Consider the following 21,059-nt stretch of genomic DNA (forward strand, 5'->3'; position numbering starts at 1 on the left):
AAGAAATGATATGAGCAATGGAGCCCATGAGATTGAGAATACGAAGTGGCCATGAATGTGATCATTGCCAGTGTGTGTTCGTCAACTGATAAGAAGCCCTTTTTGGTGCATGCATACCGCATGTCGCAATGACCTATATCTTGGAATAGTTTTATCAAGGTTTTTCCATTCTGAACGTTAAGGGTATTATTCCAAGCGTAGCCAACTGATAATCTCGCATAGTCTGAAAGCTGAGCAATTATCATAAGGTAATTTCCTTAACTGTGATCTTGGGATCGTTTTATCAAGGTTTTTCCATGGGTATTCCAAGCGTAGCCTACTGATAATTCCATATCGATGCGCATTGTCTGAAAGCCGAGCAATTATCAAGAGGTAATTTCCTTTAATACAGTGATTTTTCTTCGCAAAGGATTTTGCTATGCACGAAATAGAAGCGATAGGATTTTTTTTAATGCCGTTAGTGCTGTTTCAAAATCATAGGACTTTTCTAAATGCTGTTAGTGCTGATTCAAAATCATTGGTTGTCAGTGTACAATGTACCAGGCAAGTAGAAAAGGTACTCATCTTCTTTTAAAAACACAGAAGAAGGCTCTCTCCAAATTTTTCGCCTTTACGGATATCCAAACACCTTAATTTACTGCTGATGTTATAGATTGAATCGCCAAATAGATGTATTTCCAGGCCTTCTTCAGATGTAACTGCGATTTTTAAGCAAAATGTTAGGATTTTCTGTAGGTAAGTGATATTACCTCGGGAATAGGGATGACATTTCCAGGAAATCCTACCTCGAACCGAGGAATGTCTTCGGGAAATGTGGTGCTGATTCTCCATGGTGTTTACACATCCGGATTGGTCGTTTTACACCCGGTAGTTCGCATTGAATGCCGGTTCGGATGATACCTGGTCACTCCCATGGCATTGCTTGCTTTCTTGCCGTATTGAAAATTTCAGATTCGATCAGATATGACCATGCGAGAGAACTTGTAACTCTGATGTCGGCGTGATTTTTTCACCGATGCTGTGCCGGAACTATGCTGCAGCAGCGAAATCTCCACCAATCAATAACTGATGTCTCATGAAATCATTGTGAATGAGCATGCCGCTTCATTAAGCCATGATTTAATGCCTTCAGCAATGATCATCGAAGAATTTACCATCTTCTCCTAATAGGAATCTGGCCGTATAGATTAGGTGAAATCAGCCCGCCCTATTGCCTGCATTGTGTGTGACCAGTATAGATCAGGTAATATAGTCCATTCGTAAATGTTTCGTCCGCATCGATGGCGCTCAGGAGCACGAACTACTGGTTGGATTTCTTTCAAATTTCAAGTTCAAATCACACTTCAAAGAAATCCAACTAGTAGTTTGTGCTCCAGAGCCCCAAACGATATGGACAAAACATTTACGAATCGACAGTCTCGTGGTGTCTTCTCTTCGCTCTCGTATTTTGTCAGGCTACATAGATGTATAGCCTACAGGGTTCCGAAAGAAAAATGGCCCAGGGGCAGTTAGCACTCGATAGGACGTCACGTTTCCAAGATTTTTTCGGAGTTCTGGGATTTTTTTTCAGAGAGGAGTGTGGATTGTCTTCCAATACCATTTCATTAGACTGATTACTGACATGACTGATCATGTCTTCTTAAAAAGCTAGTTAGGAGAAAGCGCAATCAGGTATTGCGACAAAAGACCCCAGGATTGTTCCCATCCGCCCTAAAAGCAAATTGATTGATTGTAAACTGTAAGAAATAGAGAAAGAATTGTAAAAATCTCTTAATTCACGAGCAGATTGTGTTAGCCGTGCATTCGCCCATCGACACTGTTAACATACCAACACTAATGATGGACCTAGGGGTTTCTGGGTACCGATAAAAACCTGCCTACATGAACTATAACCATTGCTTCAGTGATCATGTCAGCGTCCGCTAATATCACCTGCCATTCACTTGTATTTCTGCCGTCATCACATCTTGCCGCACAAGCCTCCGAGATCGATGCGTCCATTCAAAGATCATAAAACTTAGCCTACAAATGTACGTGTCGGTTAATACTCTACGTAAAAGAAACCACCTAAAATTCGGCATAGCTGGGAGGTTCGACGGGATCTCTAAAGAGATTTCATTATTATAATGTTTCAATCAGCATTGCCTTTAAAAAGCTTCATAGGTCATTGCACCGTTTATAAATTTGGATAAATCTTTCATCGTTCGTTCCCGATAGCGGAAAGCCATCATCACTAAGTCACTAGGATTAGGTAAGCGCGGTGAAACCGAGTTTTGGTCACGAATCAAGCCTATTTACTGATGGCCTGCGTCATCAGGGATTTCTTAACGTATCCCTAGATTCATAAAGCATTTTCACGGAAGAAGAAAGGTTTTTATCGGCCTGGTTCCTGCGATCGCATTCTGATCATGGCTTCTTTAAACGTAATAATGTAACGTTACTTCTTTGTTGACAACATTTGTGTACATGTATACTTTTGGATGCCACTGACTTAACAAACCTATAAGTGAGATCCCCATTGCAGAAGAAGCCGGCCCGGATCGGCTCAGTGTAAATGATTTCCATCGCGCAAGGGTGAGAATGACTAATCCATCACTCACCATGCCGACTTATCGGCGGTGAATATCAGTCCCAAAGTATCCTCCTTTGAAAAGATGGATATACACACAACGACGGTAGATCGGTATGTCACTGACACGACGGCTTGTATTTTCCCCTCATGCTGACAACAGCTGCGAGAAAACCCGCGGGCCACATTGTCCGTATCCATTGTCAGGTTGCCCGGCCATCGAAAAATCTGACTCGTTTATTGCTTTTTTGCCCCAACTGACTTTTCGTTCTGCCGTATTCGAGCGGGGAACTCGCCTAGGTGATTAAAGATAAGGGGCGATATCCCGTTAGCTCCGGTCGTGCCTTGCGAAAACATGAGAATGATAAATGTGCACGGACAATGGGCCCAAAAGAAAGTTGTCATGAAACCATTAGGAAAATGGTTTCGAGACAAGAATGTGTCTAGGTTTCTCCGGCAAGACATAGCCCATGAGCGATCGTCCCTACAAACACTCTTTACTTAGAACTAATGGTTTTCCTTCTTTTGCCGTGTCAACAGCCATGTTGTCCCGCGGTGTCAACGGCCGTGTTGACCGTGTTAGCGGAGAATGCGTTCAAAAAATAATGAACTCCAAGTTATTCCTCTTCATCACGTGTGCCTCTTTGATCATCACAGATATAAATGAGGCACAAGGGAGGCATTTCTTGTGTGGTCGATGTCACTGATTTATTCAGTTACCTTAATCCTAGATCGTTTAAATATGTAGGTGTGGTGTGGAGATTGATCAGTTTGGCGACCTTGAATGTGTTGTGTGGTTGAGATAGACATTGATAGAGCCAGAGTCGTTCAATGTATTATACTCCAACGACTTTGATTGAGCCACTGATAGATATGCGGCAATGAAGCCATCTTCACCAACCAAGTCTTGGTCATCACAAGACGGTTTGCATAATCGGGAATTAGCTACACAAGCCGCAGTGAGTCCATCCTGAGGAAATCAGGGGTTAATGCTCGCTTTTCCCCGGCCCTGCACACAAACAAGCGAACATTAACCCCTGATTTCCTCAGGGGGTGCAGGGAACCAGGATGCAGTTAAGCTGCTGTGTCAAACTTAAACCGTTGTAACGTTTTTGATTGTTCCCCGTATTTCAGTGTTCCCATACAATAGATAGCTATAGGGAGACCATCATTTTCAATAAGATGAAATGGAAAAAGATGTATCAATCACGGGTCTTCATATCTTAGAGTGAACAAACTCAGCAGTTGCATCCTGCAGCGTTGGGAGAAGATGGTCTAACTTCTCCTCAGTGGTCCAGCCACACCATCTGGCAATATCAGTGTAAAGAATTAAGGTTTGGAGAAAAAAGAAGAAATTTTGCGCAGATTTTCTTATTGATTCCAAACCGCCCTCTACATACAATTACAATCATGACTATCATTATCACCAGTGCCCGGGTCTTCCATTATCTCGGGACACTCATGGAGAGCGAGCCCGGGAGAGAAAACCATGTAACGCTGGTCTCGCGATCGAAGTAGTTATTATTCATCTTGAGCGACACTCAAGCTACATGTATCAAATGGACGTGTCGACGATTCAGCTGATTATAGTCATTAGAAATGGAAGGCCATAATGAAGACATGGTTGATGAATGGAAGAGGCACCTAATGTTCCAGTTTCGAGATGTTTAATATGTGTCATTAAAATGCCTATATGTAAAGTTGCCTTGTTTTTTTAGGTATCAATGATCAGGGTCAATATGAGGACATGGTAGCTGAATGGAGGAGGCACCCAATGTACCAGGTCAAGAAGAGTCTTTACATTATGCCCCATATTTGACGTTTTTTGGGGCGGTATAATAGTCGTACTTCCACCTATCAAATCCCCGTGTCTTTTGCGCTTACACCTATGATTTGCCGCATCTAAATACACCCGTGTGTCAAATCCCCCGTGTCTATTAGCCCCATCGAGCTCGATGGGGCTAACCGGGGGCTAATTTAGACCCGTGTTCAACACGGGTTTTTTGATAGGTGGAATCTGAATAGACACGGCAATTGCAAGTTCTAAGATCCGGGGACAGATGGCGTGGTGTAGTTGCCTCGGTATTGCGCCCCCTCCAACGGGAAAGAAACACAGGGGAGCTCCCTACCTACAGCGCACCTGTCGCCGGGGCTATTAACCATTATCTAACACAACTGATAGGTGTAAGTGCGCCGCGGGTTTTTTGACACACGGCGAAGACACGGGTCTTGCCTCCACGCCCATTTGTGGCCTTGTTCTTAGGTGCGTTTTTGATTGTGCGTGCGTTGGGGAGGGGGGGGGGAGGGGGAGGGGAAGGGGGTTATAAAAAATAATTTCAGTATAACCTAAAATAATTTTATTTCAACTGAGACATTGGGCAATCGCCATATTAGACACAATCAATGACTTCCAGGACCAATTGCAACCAGTATCTCGCATCCGTTTATAGTCAACAGATCCCGCGACCGACATCTACCATGATTCTGTGACATTATTATCGATCTTGGTAATCGCTCACTAGGACGCCATGAGGTACTGACATGATCAACTGTTGCGATTTTAGCTTACATGTGCATGTACGATAAGGCTGCGACAGCCCATGAACCTTAACTCGTCTGCACCCTACAGGGCAACCTCTTTGTTCAATATAAGATTCAATCGTTGAAAGGTGACGTTGGTCACTTTTTGCGAAGTCTGGCACCCTAATTTTGATATGATTTTCCTCGGGCATTGAGCAGAATCTTCAGGTTTGGCCTGAAGTCTTAATAACTAAGACGTAACGTTTATCCAAACGACGATGCAACTCCGCCACGGTAACATTCCTTTACCAAACTTCCGAGCTCACACTTATGTGGGAAGTAATTTTTATGCATTCTCTTCACATGTTGCGCTATACTGTATTTGAGATGAACGTTTTTACTAGCTATTGGTTAGATAGACCAGCACTTAGTTCAAATTTTGAATACAGGGGGCTTCTCTAATCTATACTTATTGTATCATAGTTCCGAGCGCCGTCGACCCGCTCAGCCGTCATGAACCGCCGTCACATGCCGCATCAAACGTGACCTGTTATTAAATCTCCGATCGCACTGTTTACATACGAATGGCCATTCTCCTGTGTGGTAGCTCCGGTAGTGACAATGCAACGAACTGTTAACAGAAAACTCCTTTGGACACTGGTCGCATTTATATGGTTTTTCGCCCGTGTGGATACGAACATGCTTTCGCATATCTGCTTTTGAGCTAAAGGCTTTCTTGCAGTGTTCGCAGGCGTATGGTTTCTCACCAGTGTGTACCATTATGTGACGTTTCAACGCTCCAGCCTGGGAGAACCGTTTCTGACACTGAGCGCACTCATATGGTCTTTCTCCTGTATGTGTCATAAAATGCTGTCGTAATACGGCATGAGTGCGGAATGCTCTATCACACCGTCCACATGCATGTGGTTTCGTATTTGAGTGTGTTATCACGTGCTTCTTCAAATCTCCGATCGTTTTAAACGCCTTTTTGCACAGTTCGCAAACATGTTTTTTTTCAGAACCATGCACTGCCACAAGATGATATTTGAGGACATGTTCATAGCCGAATTTCTTCCCACACTCGAGGCATTCGAAAGCTTTTTCCTTCGTGTGACTGATATTGTGAATATTCAATGATCGTTTTGTAGGAAACCGTTTTGGGCATAAAGTACATCCAAAGTTTCTTACAACCGTATGTTTTCTCATGTGGCCAACCAAATTCGCTCGCGACGAGAACTGCATATCGCATTTCATACAATGGAATTGGAACGTTTTTTTGTCACTCAAGGTGTGCGTTTTTGCATGAGTTTGTAAATTACTGCTGCTTATAAACCGCCTTCCACACTCGCACGCATACGGTCGTTCGCCTGTGTGAACTCGAAGATGATGTGTCTTGGCCCCGCCAGTGGTGAAAGCAAGCTCACAATGATCGCACTTGAATGGCCGTTCTCCCGTATGCCGACGCTGGTGGACGACAAGACCACCTTTCTGGCGGAACTTAGCGCCGCAATTGTCGCACTCATACGGCTTCTCGCCGGTATGCACCCTGAGGTGGATCCTTAAACTGACGATTCGTTTGAAGCTCCGGCTGCATTCGTCGCATCTGAAAGGCCTTTCATCACTATGGACAACTTCATGTCGTGTTAAGCGCATTTTAGAAGGAAACAGCATTTTGCATTTACTGCACTGGTGCTTTGCCATGACTGAAAGCTAAATTGTGCCGGTGTCTAGCACAAAATATTATGTACGTTTTTTTGTCAATAAGGCCCGGCAATAGCGTCTTCAGTTTTTATTGCCATAACCTCTACACCGTATAAATATTTAAGGACACTAAATTTCCATGAAACGTTCATACCATCACACCATCCTCAAACGATTCCAAGAGACATCAAATGAGCTGACTTGACCTTGGGCTACTATATGGTTCGGCTCTGATGGTCCAAATTCCTGTCGGCAGATTTCCTGAAGTAAAAGGATGTTCTCTAAAAATTCAATGTATACAGGGCAGGGTCATGTATTCATTCGCGAGAGGCAGCTATATGAATGGGATTAGTTAAAACCGCGTCAATACCTTGACATGACTTGGTAAAATGTCCATACCTCAACTTTGAAATATGTCACATTTTTTATAGCTTATTGTTGGAGGCCAGAGGAATACACATCTCAATTTTCAAGCTGATTGACAATTTAAAATTGCAATTTTTAGCCTAAAAACTATGTATACTGAATGTACACAAAATGTTCCCCTGGCCTAACAGCCCATTGAAATAGGCTCCGTGGGACGGACAAGGTTGCCCTACACTCCGGACGCAGTGGACCGGCCTCGTTCCTCACCCTATAGTACGGACGATCAGGATGACGAAATGGACTGCATTGGAGTCTAATCTTCCCCTATAGTCTACCACGTGCGTATACTCATGAAGTTACTGATAAAACACGAAATATGGTCCGGAATGGAAAATACTGGCAGTGGCAAGTGCATGGTAAGTGGCAAGTGCTAGTAGAGGGTGCGTTCCATTCTAAGTCTGAATAGAAACCCAAATGCGAGGAGCGAATGACTTACGAGTAATAGTTCGAAGAAAGAGTTCCTCTCCGTCCACCATTCGGTCAAGAGGTTAACCTTATTACCGGCCTTATTCGAAGAACATGCAGCACTGCTCTTAAGGAAACAATGAAACACGAGTGTGCGGCTGTGTACATCGAGAACGAGGTTACATGCGAATAAAGCTCCGATGAAGATAATTACTATGAATACAAGAGAGTATTCATCACTATGACAACACCACCAGAGCGCTTAAGCGCCGGATTCTTTCACAGAGTTGATTGTTGTGATAAAAGGCTCAAAATGGCGATCGACAGTTAACCGACTGCTCGATAGATGGAGTGTTTCAAGGCGGGTATTTGAATTGGATTTTGTCATGTACTCTTTGACACGCTGTCGGGTAGCCTAATCTGCCAAAAACGGCAAGTTTTCTCTTGTACCGGTGTAACATCTGTGGTTGTTTCCCATGTGTCAGTGTTTCCAAACAATAGGCAGCTAGAGAGACCATGACTTTTCAATAGGGGGAAACACAGAAAAACTTGTCAATCTATCTTTTAGCGTTCCCAAACAATGAGGGGAAACACTCAAAAACAGAAACACTCAAAAACATTACACCGGCACGGCAGTGGCGGGTCATTTTCATGGTAACGACCACCGAAGCAACCAAACCGCCTAACCCTTTAATTGCCACACATTTTTAATAAGTTGGATTACGAAGCCAGTGGGTGGAGGGAATAAAATTAAAAAATCTTCAATCTCAAAACCTTTGTGGGGCGGTAAAAAACATCCGACTATGTGGGACGGGGGAAATGAAATTTAAAAAGTGCCTATTTGTTATCACTTTTAGTCTCTGATCATACAAGGGGACCCCAAAAAGTGGTTGAAATTGGTCGTCGGGAAAAATAGTTTTTCATCTCTCTCTATTTTATGGTCGGGGGGGGGGGGAGGGGAGAAAAGAACGTATGTCAAAAATGGTCGTCGGGATTTTTATTTTTTTCGACTTTCCGGAAAGTGACCCCGATGGATTCGTAATCCAACAAATAAAAAAAATGTGGCCTAACTCGTTCAGTATGGTAATTTTGAGCTAAAGTTCTTCCTCAAGAAGAGAGCCGTACGCCCTGACAGGTGTGCAATGGGGGTGTACGTTTTCGGGTACATGTACAATAGGGAGTTTTCGCAAAGCCCCCGAAATGTCAACGCGGTCGTCTATCCCCTTGTCTGACTAAACTGTACAAATGTACAATAGGGAGTTCTCGTAAAGCCTCCGAAACGTCAACGCGAACGAGACTATCCCATTGTCTGACCTCCTCATAACGATGTCGAACAATAGGATAAGCCTTCGCGTTGGCGTTTCGAGGACTTTGCGAAAACTCCCTATTGTAACTGGTATGCGCATAAGGGACCGGACTGCGAGGTCCGGTTCTGCCTATAGTATCCCTTTAAATATGGTGCACGTCCTCCGGATCTATAAAATAGCGGATAGCTAGGAATTATTCTTTTGTTTTATGACACTCGGATATGAAAAACAATGTTGAACTGGTGTAACTTTTATAAAAAGTTGCAGCCCTTTTGGGAAGAACGCATGTCGTTTGAAGAACGTATGACATTATTACATGAGATAATTTCAGGAAATGCGCTCTTTTCAGTTCTTCGTACTAACGCTAGGTATTCTGGGTTTTCCTAACTTGGACTTCCTGAACGATAACCCCATTTCATCACTATGTGAGACATGGCTCGATTTCTACGAAACCAGAGACGAAATTTCCCTTGAGAGTAGGACGCATTTGACTGACTAAGAACTGTTTTCATCAAAACTGCTGAACAGGGTAAGTTTAAGACTTTACTCTTCCAACGATCATTCCTTTCTAGACATGTAGACTAATGACAATCACGACTACTTTTCAGTTATCTCTCTGTCTTAGTCTCTGTCTTAGTCTCATTTCCTCTTATATCATATACGCACGACATTCATCAACTATCTTGCTTGATCCTTAAACTGCCTACATGTAATTTAATACAGACAAGGTCACTGGCTTTGGCTTGAATTGCTAATTTAGAGGGTTGACCATAGGCACCATCATGACCCAAGGAGGATACCGCGGTGACGTCATATCACGTGATCCCGACCCATATTAGTGATCGCTATGGCCAATCAGATTCAGTCTACTGACAGCACCAGCACTGAACACATCTTCACGTCTCACTGTCTGGTGCGCTCCTGTACACAAAAACACCAATAGACATGAAATATTGCAATACCTAGTATGGATTCTTCCTGTGTAGAATAAAATTTACAGAGCAGATTAACTTCCACGAATAAAAAAGACGTTTGGCGTGGCCAAAGTGCGGAAATAATGGGAAATAATGTCTCCGCTAAAATACACTACGAAATACACTAGGCAATGCACTACGCGATACACGGTAGAGATGCAGTTGAGTTTGTTATTGTTTTGACTTAGAAGCCCGCCCATATCATAATATATTCATGTATTCATGAAGTATGAACTCATTTCTGTCCCATACAACTCTAAGAACAGTCAATTTCTCCTTAAATCATCACCGAAACCGCGATATCCGCAGGAAGATTTCGTTCTAGTGTCCGAAAATGCATGATCTTACAGGGGCGCTAACTCGACAAATAGAGGGGATCTATGGGGATCTATGCGAGTTTTAGGTATTACAGGTCTCGAACTTGTAAAATCTGTAAACATGCCTCCAAATCCCATTATGATAATGAAGAGATTGCCCCATATCTGGGAGACTGTTTTGAAACCATCGCTAATTTTGGAAGATCGGTGCCGGCTATTTGGTTTAAAAAACCCTATTTTTCCCCATCAAAACAGCACTTTTCATTATTCAAATGATAGCTTATTGTCTGAAGATTTATTTCATAGCAGAAAAGTACTAATAACTCTGATTTGATGCGAAAAATCTAACTTTTTTGATGACTTGATTTTCCCTTGGCCGTGGATCGAGTTTGTTTACAATATGCAGCGCCATCTTGGAAAAGCCGTGACGTCACCGCGGTATCCTCCTTGATCATGACCCTTTATTTAGCAATTAGCACTGTCTCAATAAGTTCAAGGGTGGTGTTCGGCCTATTGCGGGTTTATCATATATAGTCCACGTGGTCCAGAGTATAGTCCATGCAAGACATGCAGAGAGATGTTACAACGACGATATACTTATGCTAACTAACTTTATTCATCACAGGCTTTACAGGTAGAAAAGTCCGAAAAGGGGAAGTAAACACGATTGGTTAAGAAAGTACCGAAAGGAGTCAATCCAAATATGGCCTGACAGGAGGCGGAGCTTATATGCTCAGTAATTAAGTGTATGATGGAAGGTGCGTCGGCACAGGTGGGAGTCTCAGTTCTCCCACAATTGACATTTTCATTGTTTTGAAAGGGTTCTAATTGTTTCAGGATTTCAACTTCTAGAAAATAGAGGTGGGTCTATATGGTTAACACCATGATGCTTGATTGTGACAACTGGTATGGATAGGGTCTGGGCTTAAATGTGGTGGTGGTGGTTGTGGTGGTGGTGGTTGTGGTGGTGGTGGGGGTAGGGACTGGGCAGGTTCAAGGGATGTAGTGGACCAGATATAGGTATGGTGTAGCTGCAGGGTCTACCCTCCTCAGTGGTGTGATGGTTATCTCTTAATGACAACCCGCGCCTGTCATCACCTTTCCTTCTACAATCCCCACAGTAGAGGGAATGCTTGCGCAATTGTTGCTAAGTTGGGGGGGGGGGGGCAGGGGGTATAAGTTATTTGCTATATCTAGAAAATGATACTTTTACTTGATATTTTGTTGTTTTATGGTTGTACTACAATATTTGATTTCACTTACACACCTGATAGTGTGGTAATAAAAAACCATGACTCATTCTTTTGCTATTGAATGTGTTATTCATGATTAGGCAAGAATAGCAGTGGGTGTCTGGCGAATTGCCAATGTCCAAATCTGGAAAACCCAGCTCAAGATTTTTCCCTCGATTTGTATCAAAATTGTTCAGTGGACTAGGGACCTGTGAACAGCGACTGTGAACAGCGACTGTGAACAGCGACTGTGAACAGCGACTGTGAACAGCGACTGTGAACAGCGACTGTGAACAGCGACTGTGAACAGCGACTGTGAACAGCGATTGTGAACAGTGACCAGTGACAGTGAAGCAACAATTTTGGTGATAGAGTTCCTCATTAACTAAATCGCAAGTGTCAAAAGCATAACGGGCGAGGGTTAAGCTTTTTTAGGAAGGGTTATAGTCATGGCATGGCTGATTATTGCTGCCCTTCCCCCAAAGCCGTACATTATCATTCAATGCCATTTGAAAAACAATGGCACAGGCCAACTCAAATCTATTCAGTTGAATGAGGATATGATGCTTCATAGTGTAGGCACTAGACTACATATATGACGTAGGCCTATGCAAATTTCTCAACATTGATCTGACCTTCATAGTCTGAGTTAATCGGGGACACTTTCCAAATTCCGAGGGTCATCTCAAAGTCGTTTCAGGGTTTGACTACGTTGGGCAGGCTGGTACTGTTAGGTAGATTTTGTAGCCAGCCAAAAAATTGTTAAAGGGACATTTTGGGCGTTGGATTTACCTGGCCAGGAGGATGATTCGCCTGCTTGCCACTAGACACCACCACATTCAGTATCACACTTTAGGGGGAAACGCTTAAATCTGCTTCTGACATGTACATATAGCATCTTAAAATGCCACTTTAGACTTGTAAAACATAATTTTCAAAAACTTCATTAATCAGGATGATGGGGGGGTATATACCCCCCCCCCCCATGCCCAAATAATGGGTAGTCCCCCCCCCAGCGCCCCTCTGTATGAAACCCTGGTTATATACTGTATATTGTTTTCATGTGTCCAAGTTCATTGATTACACTATTGATTCTTGTCATTTGATTATTTTGATTATGATATCACACTTTATGTTATTGTGTTCCTTGAGAAGATCCCCTGATATTCTTATCAGCGCAGGAATTTACGTTGAATAGACTGATAATGGGTCAGTGGAACAGGATTTGATATGCGTACTCATACTCAGGAAGTGTTATTCACAAATTCGAAAGTATTGTACTCAAGTATAGTTTCTACCGGTGTTTTAACATGGTCGTGGAGGATTGATGTTAGGAAGTGTAAGTTGATTTCCTCTCCATTTCTCATCACCAATTCATTTGTGTTGGGTTGAAATGTGCATATTTACCGTATTTGATATTTCTCTCATTCAACACCCCTTTTGACGACTTACAATCCGCAATGCAGTCGGCAGAAGTTTCAACAAAATATCCAGATTTTGCAACCAGTTACGCATGTGCATGAATAAGTCTACCTTGGTTAATGTGGCTCGGTGACCTTGCATTGTGCTTGGTTCTTTCAATCCGCAAGCATAACCAGATACACAATCTGGAAATTTTGTTCCAACTTCTGCTGACCGAGGAAAGTGTTGATTCAAAGGCCACAAGAGGTGTACAGCACATCTGTTTTCAGGAATTCTGTTGGAAAGTTTAAGATACTACATGTAGCTTTGTTAGACTTTGCTCCCCGCTGTCCTGAAGCTAGCCAATAGAAGTGTGGATGCAGTCAAGGAATGTGTGATAACTTCAGCTCCCCGCCCCTACACTGCCCAATGCTTCCCGTCTCAGTTGTCCATGATCAGCTGAGTGCTAGTCCTACGGCCCTCTTGTTTCAGATGCTGTTCCTTACTTCGCTTTTTTGCATTATTTCAACTTGAACCATGGTCCATGCAGTGCTATTCTTGCCCTTTAAGTTTTATAAGGTTAAAAAATGTCAAACCGCAGATTGCTTGGACAATTTGAGGTTAAAAGTGGGGCATCATTGTGCAAACACGACTTCATTCTGCTGACAATATTCAGATATCAAACTGCTCCAAAGTTTCATTGACAATAACTTGGCCTATAATAATCATCTCCTACTTATCTAGCAACTCCATTTCTGGTTGTTCCCAGAGACGTGAAAGAGGTTAAATGTGGGACCCAAGCCAGCACTTGGTTGGGTACACCGTTGGTAATTGCTGGTGGTCTAGGAATGCTGACACTTTTAGTTTTAGTATTGCAGTGGTGTATCTGTCCATACAACAGCGATGCTGCATGTAGAACGTAATTACATGTTTGGAAATATTCAAATTCAACTACAAATCAAACATTTTTTTTAAAACATGTGTTTACATTGAGCTCATGGGGAACTTTGGAGAAGGTTGGCGATTGCAAATTTTGGAGATGTCAATTTTTTTGTTTCGAAATTAACGATAAATTACTCACCCACATAAGAGTATTGATGAAAGTCTAATTGATGCAGTTGTTAAGCCAAAGTCCTATCTGGTGAACTGATGAGCAGTGGATGAGTGATTCAGCACTCCCACAACTAGGTTGGCTTAGTTCATTCTGCGTTTCATAATTTCCCCATTGCATATTGGTTCAGGTTGGCACAGCATTTTAACGCAGACGTTCGGCTTTATTTCTTTCAGTTCCCTATTGTGAATACTACCAAGGTTTAGACACGTGATTTGATAATGCCCACAGCCATGGAGGAGGTGTACATTGGAATGCTGGGGCTGACCGACTCCATCCCGGTCTACGACGCAAACCAGAACCGAATCAAGAGAGAAATCGTGAAAATCTTAAACGCACAAGGGAATGAACTCGGGCCGTGTTTAAGGGAATTTCACATCTTCACAACATTGGTGGAGTTGGATTTGATGGGTAATAAGTTGGTTGATGCCGACTTGGAAACGCTGCATGTTTCTTGTAGTTTGCGCTCGTTGAACTTGTCCAATAATGACTTACATGAGGTGCCGTTGGATGTGGAAAATGGTTTGAAGAACTTGACCAAGGTTATTCTTCAAGGAAACCCAAACCTTAACATACCCAAGTGCATCCAGAATCTTTGTGGACTGAAGAAATTGAAACATCTTGACCTGTCACACACGAAAATCTCGACAATTCCTGAAGACGTTCGTAAGATTCAGACCATTGAGGAGTTGAATATTAGCGATACGACGATTCTCGAAGGGGAAATCCCAGCTGGCGTGTTCTCTCTGAAGAACCTGAAGGTTCTTATCACGAATGAGGCATTTGGACGTTATGAAGGAAACCAACTTGAGGAATTATTCGAGGATCAGATTCTTGATAACATGGCCATCCAACCGACAGACGAGGGGAAGATACTCTGGAAGTACAGCCGTGGACACGCTCTTAAGTTGATGAAAAAAGTCAAGAAGATGGAGCTGAAGAGACAGTGGCCTGATGAGGGAAGCAAGGTCCTCGAGCTGTGGTTGAATTCCAGCATGCTCGGAGGCCTTGGAGAGAAAGGCGTGGACGATTTGTTCAAGAACATGCGGAACATTCATGGTTTTCAGCAAATCACGCTCCTCTCCTTGTGCACTAATGATCTGTACCAAATTCCAAACCTGAGACACTTTGACAACATACGTCAGCTTGGGTTGTGTCGGAACAACCTTTGGGCGATCCCAGCCCACGTTCTCTCACTGCCCAACTTGACAAACTTGTATATAACAGACAACCAAATTGAGAAGCTAATCTTCAATACCGACGATTTCCCTATGCTGAACGAGTTGCATCTTCAAGGGAATCCAATATGTCGGGATTATGATGCCGCAGAGGCTTGCTTGGAGAGTAGGAAAAATCTGAAGCAATCCCAGTGTGCTATTCAGGGCCTGAAGGAAGTCATGATTAGGGGGTCCAATCTGCCTAGGGCTGAAACAGATGAATGTGAGGTAGGGGCGAACATATAGTTTTTCATCTAAGATCATTGTCCTGCAGTCATCTCTATCCTGACTGAATCTTAGTTTCTGAGCTGGTATGATTCTCCCATCGACTCTGTATATCCTTGTCCTTAGTTTCAAATCTTGACACTTGACCCTTGGTTTCTGTCTTCCCTAAAAAGAAATAGAAATGCACAATGCCCTAGTACAAGTATCACTTGCTGGAACTCAGTATATACTTGTTTACTGTCCACACAACAGCAGGGAATGCTGACACTTTTAACCGAGCTTATGGGCTTATCGGTGATGTGTGCAAGGGGAGGAGCATGCATCTGACCCTGGCATTGGAGGATGCTTCCCCCCCAAAAAAACCGTAGCACGTCTTTCCCATCCTGTTGATCTCATTCTTAGAACCATCACTTCCTTTCTTCTCTACTTATCTTCAATATTCCAAGCTGTTGTATACATTGTTGCACTTCCTCCTCTAAATGCATATTTCCTGCAGTTTATATATAAGGCATCATTCAATATATGTCTCTCTTTAATATAATTACTTCTATGAGGCAAAGCTGTCATGGATATTTCTGCACATATGACATATGGACATTACTATGTTACAGTAGGCTCGTTTACTTATCAAACCCATCATGCCCATTGCATCAAACTATGTTTTCAATGTCTCTTATGCTCGCAAGTCGAACTATTCCAACTGTGAACTTTTCTGTAGCATATTGCGGCTTTAAGTATTGAGTTGAATTATTTGAACTTTTTCCTAACAAACATCCTATTCTTATTTGTGATAATTTCAAATTACAGGAGCAGTGTGCACTCTCGATAGGGATATCAACCATGTTAAGTCCGAAAAGATTAAATTTAAGTCAAACTACACTTTTATATCTAATACTAATACTAATTTCCTCCTTTTGTTTCTAATTGCTATTTCCTACTTTTATCATTTTAGGCCACTGAAGGAAATTCCATGCACCCTGGCACCATGTATCCAGAAGGACCATCAGGCCACTTTCCTTCTCAGTACCCAAATCCTGCCATCCAGTACCCCAGGCCACAGGGTTATCCACAGACACCCTATGGTAAGCATCCTTTTACATTTTAAAAACTATTGTGTTGAGAGCTGAGCGTCAATTAGGACACAGATTAGCTCCATAAACGATATTGGGCAATTGCAATGTAAGTAGGAGGAAACCTGATGTGGCGGCGGAAACCTACACTATACTGAAGAGAGTCGCCCTCGCTATCACATGAGTGTACCGGAACCAACCGGAATCAAATCCCGGACCTCGGCGGTGACAGCGCTGATATCAACGGTTTATCAGGGGAAATCATCATTACATCCAACCCCCATGAAACAGTTTTCATGGTGGTCGATACATGTAGCTCTAAACTAGCAAGGGCAAATGAATGTTATGTTTGTCTGGATTTTCAGGTGTACAAGGATATGGCCCTCCACCATTGGGAACTCCACCCTCTCAGAGACATCCTCAGCCATGCGTACCATCGTCTCAGGTGAGTACTGTACAGAGAAATGAAGGGTTAGTTCATAACGAAGATTACTGAGCAATTCCCACTAAAACGACATTTTCAATATGAGCCACCTCGTCTGTGCTAAAACATCATGTAGAATTGATTTGGTTGAAGTAGTACAGTCTTTTTGACCTTTACTTTCTCTTCCACTCGCAGGACCTCGACGAAGCAGGCATTTTCAAGGTCCTCGATGCTTCATATGTTGAAGACATCGATGGTGTCACCGAGCGAAATCTACGGCCCAAGATTGAGACATCTGATGCCTGGCAAGAAATTGCTGATGAATTGGGCATGACTCGAGATGAGAAGGATCTGTTGTTTACGGATTCTAAGAAGGAGCAACACAAGACGTTGATGTGGCTCCTGTTGAGGAAATGGGAGGCAGCTGACAAGTCATTGGGGTCTCTCTATCGTCTGCTCATTCTGAAGGGATATAAACAAGTCGCACGCATTCTGAAAGATGGGGTCGTGGATAATTTGCAAGCCAAGGGAGAATTGAAGAAGCGACTGGGTGAGAAAGCGCTGGACGTTGTACCACAGAGTTCACCTCATGTATTTATCCCTGCACAAGGCGCCAACCCGTATGACTCCCAGGTTCCACAGGCAGGACAGTACGCATACCAACCTGGTCCACAACCAACCGCTATGTACGAAGCATCTGGTTACCCTACGTACCAACAAAGGGTTCCTCAGTACCAGGATCCTCGGCAAGGTTACCAAGGCCTTCCCCAGTCGACGTACCCTGCTTACCGAGCCAGTCCCCCTCCTTCATACAGTATGCTCGATGACACTAGGTCTCGTCGGACAAGTCAACCAGACTCAAGTTTCGGGACTCTTCCGTCAGATTACAAGCTTCCCGACATGACAGCTCTAAACATCTCAAATCAGACTTCATACCAGTCTTCCCAAGTGGGCCAGCCTGGCAACTACCCCCAAAGTAGGCAAATGCCTTCACAGGAATATACCGTAGACTATTTTGGTAAGAGGCCATCAGCTGGAAGCATAAGCAGTCTGCCGGCTACAGAGAATCAGAATTTGTCTGGTTCACCGAGACCCCAACATAGACATTCAGTTGATAATACGGCTTCCTCCTTATCTGCTACGGAGGTAAAACAGGTTCCCTTTCGTGAGCAAGAATCTCTGCAGCAAATTCAAGCTCCGGCTGCTATGCAAGCCCAAGGCATGCAGGGTCAACCTCTAGTGTCGTACACTGGGCAAGCAGCTGGTCAGCCGAGACCTACGGCCATGCAGCCAGCTGGCCCCTCTCAAAATGCATACCAGACTGAGAGGAGAGGGTCAGAAGAGTCTGACCGCGTACCTTGCCAGAGTGATGACCCAAGCATGATCCCTCCACCAGTGATGGACTATCTAGGCGCACCCCAGCAATCCTCCATGCGGCGTTCAGTGGGTAGCTACCCGACAATGACCGACACCCAGGAGCCTGGAATGACAGATGAGACAATGTACAGGAAGGTATTAGTCAGTGCGAGCTCTACTGAAACAGAGCCCGCAGGTTTCTCTGATGAGGCTGTGTTAAGGAAGCAATTGTCCCTTCATAAGGATAGTTAAATCATTAGTATTAATAGTGCATAATGGATGAATAGGTAAACAGGGTGGAGGTCAATTGTGATTAGGACTGTTCACTGTGATCAACTGTGTGGGGTTTATAAATGGAATGTCTTCAAGTAGGCAGTGCTGCTCATAGCAGTTGTAGGCCAGATTGATACTGCCTCTGATTAACATAGACCAAATGAGTCATCTGTGAGTGTGATCAGTACAGAAAATTAATCTCTCTAAAAAGGACAATGTCAGTCAAAAGAGGTGTCCTAGAAGACAGGTTTTGCTTCATTGTCGACTCACTTCATACTTGAGTCATTCGCATATGATCGGATTTGTATAGGCTTTAATGTAATGAGGACATCCCCTACTTATCTATGATCTAGGTTACTGCTGTCTCATGAAAGCATTGTATGTATCTGGTACTTATGGATATTTTGAGAATTGAGAGCTTTGGCTATATATATCTCATGTACTTGTAGCTTGACTCCAAAGTTCGAGAACTTAGGATAAGAATCTGGTCTTTCAGTTTAAATATTGTAAATAATTAGGTTAATATTTATGAATGGGTACTTGTGTATATGTTCTGTAGTAGGATATGAGTCAGTCAGTCTGGACTGGTTGTGATAGTGTATTGTTTGTGGTATAAAGTGTTCCTGGTCAACTACTTAGAAATCTGCAGTCACCTAATATTGGAAAGGTCAGAGTATTTTACAATTCTTTGGATAGCGTTTATGTGGATAGGGGGTGTGGCAATCAAGAGGATAGAAGGAACCTTCATTATATCTGGAACAAAGGTGCGGGTTCCAAGTGTGTGTACCAGACACATGCCCCCCCCCCCCCCCCCAATTCGTGAAAATCTTTGAAATTGACAATGGAGTTTTGAACTGGAGCAGAAATTTTTATGAGAAATGCAGTGCCTTTTTCTGGCTCCTGGCTCTGCCACTGAGAAGACATGTGGAATGTTTTATCTATAGTGTTACCAAATGCCTTTCAATCAAATTTGAGATTTGAAATTGCATTTGAGATTATGATTCTATAAATATGCATTAGATATAACTTTCAACGATGCTGTTGTGTTCACCAATATGGATATACATGTACTCTATTGGTCAATTTTCATCACATCGATGAGTCTGGTTACTGTTCATCACATCGATGAGTCTGGTTACTGTTCAGTGGCAATGTTTATCTCTAATAACTTGTGACTCATTGGTAAATAATGTACACAAGTGAAATAACATAAGGTGTTTGATTTCACCTGGTGACATTCAAGCTTTCCTTGATTGACTTGAGAATGATGACAAACGCTAACATTTTAGACTGCTTGTGATGTTTTGGAATTCCCCAGTCAGAAATTCCCCGATTCTTCCACTTTGCCAGGTGCATACTGGGTCAAGTTGAAATGTCTATTAATACAAATGGCCTTCGAAATCAATTACAAGACAGATGACCCAGGCCCACTGACAATAGACACAATTTAGCAAATATCATGTGAAATTAGGGAATTTCCAAAAACAGAAACCCCTATGATTTTTCTCATGATTTAAGTGCTATATTTATTTCTGTGTCACTACGTTGTATGAAGAGGGATATAATGTAATATAATGTAATAACCTCTAGGCCTATGAAGGCCTAATACCCTGTATTGTAGAGCCTACTGAGTGTGGTAAAGTTTATTCTGCATGGTTTGGCCAGGGAGGTGTATTACAACTCCCTCCGTAAAAATATGATTGGTTTGACAAAAGTGTACTTTAGTTCTGTCTAGAATTTATATACAGTTCATGTAACATAGAGACCGTCTGCTGGGGACCTTAATAATATCACTTTAGGACTGTTGTATATATTGTACATAGAGAAATAAACTTTAATTGTAAATGTACATTGAAATCACCTGTGATTCTTATTTATTCATTAAAGCAGAGCTGCCTGAAGAAAAAATCCACCCTGCAGCCTTGGCCCGTGATAGATCCCATTTATATGAAGAACAAGTTTGTTTAGGAGAGATTTCGTACAAAGACACTTTCAATATCCAGGAGTATTTTGGAACTACAGCTTACCCTGTGGTTTCTTGCTTTGTATAGCTTTGGAGAAAACATTTGGGCGCTAGGGCCATAGACATTGCCGAAAAACATGTTTCATGCAGGTTTAGGCTGAAAAATGGGGTTCTGCCCCCCTCGAAGAGCCTACTGCCCTCCCCCAGGACCAAAAAGATGGACACAGCCCCGTAGCTAACTCTCATAGACTGCCTCGGGATCGAATCTAACTGAGAATAGGGGAATGTTCCAACTCAAATGAGATGACAAGTGTTCATTGTCATCAACTCTTGTTGACCATCTTCTGAACTTTTCATACAATTGGCATTTCAACCCAGTAGCCATCCAGTCCATCTCCCCTTCCTTTTGGGTGACCCGTGTCCCAAGACGACACACCAGGAGGTGCCATCTAACATTTCCTACCCAAACTGATCTGTGAGCGGAACGGTTTGTACAGATTAACTGAACACAGGGAATCAATCACCTGTCGACTTAATGATCAAGTCGGCATTTAATGGTGAAATATAT

The 21,059-nt window shown here is 42.9% G+C and overlaps 1 protein-coding gene and 1 long non-coding RNA gene across 4 annotated transcripts; one reads left to right on the plus strand and one right to left on the minus strand.

The window, feature by feature from the left end:
* Nucleotides 1-4,911: 4,911 nt before the first annotated feature.
* LOC135497717 (uncharacterized) lies at nucleotides 4,912-7,905 on the minus strand. Its single transcript, XR_010448952.1, has 2 exons — nucleotides 7,653-7,905; nucleotides 4,912-7,051 (listed from the first exon to the last, which is right to left on the minus strand). It is a non-coding gene; the product is annotated as an uncharacterized LOC135497717 (long non-coding RNA).
* Nucleotides 7,906-9,361: 1,456 nt separating this feature from the next.
* Nucleotides 9,362-19,909, plus strand: LOC135492305 (uncharacterized). 3 transcript variants are annotated; one of them, XM_064778696.1, is made up of 5 exons: nucleotides 9,362-9,457; nucleotides 14,140-15,408; nucleotides 16,358-16,487; nucleotides 16,841-16,920; nucleotides 17,095-19,909. In XM_064778696.1, exons 2-5 carry the CDS (start codon nucleotides 14,185-14,187, stop codon nucleotides 18,505-18,507), a joined length of 2,847 nt encoding a protein of 948 aa, XP_064634766.1. In that variant the 5' UTR covers nucleotides 9,362-9,457; nucleotides 14,140-14,184; the 3' UTR covers nucleotides 18,508-19,909. The 3 variants fall into 3 exon arrangements, with proteins under 3 accessions (XP_064634766.1, XP_064634757.1, XP_064634775.1); XM_064778687.1 differs by lacking the exon at nucleotides 9,362-9,457 and adding an exon at nucleotides 12,664-12,790; XM_064778705.1 differs by lacking the exon at nucleotides 9,362-9,457 and adding an exon at nucleotides 12,997-13,119.
* Nucleotides 19,910-21,059: the final 1,150 nt, after the last annotated feature.

The sequence above is a fragment of the Lineus longissimus genome, chromosome 1 (assembly GCF_910592395.1).
Source record: "Lineus longissimus chromosome 1, tnLinLong1.2, whole genome shotgun sequence".
Taxonomy (NCBI): domain Eukaryota; kingdom Metazoa; phylum Nemertea; class Pilidiophora; order Heteronemertea; family Lineidae; genus Lineus; species Lineus longissimus.

Bases quoted from the DNA above. Each gene is read 5' to 3' on its own strand.
- LOC135492305 (XM_064778696.1), top strand. From the start codon at position 14,185: ATGCCCACAGCCATGGAGGAGGTGTACATTGGAATGCTGGGGCTGACC. The intron at 16,488-16,840 runs GTAAGCATCCTT...CTGGATTTTCAG, and splicing joins TTATCCACAGACACCCTATG to GTGTACAAGGATATGGCCCT. The intron at 16,921-17,094 runs GTGAGTACTGTA...TTCCACTCGCAG, and splicing joins CATGCGTACCATCGTCTCAG to GACCTCGACGAAGCAGGCAT.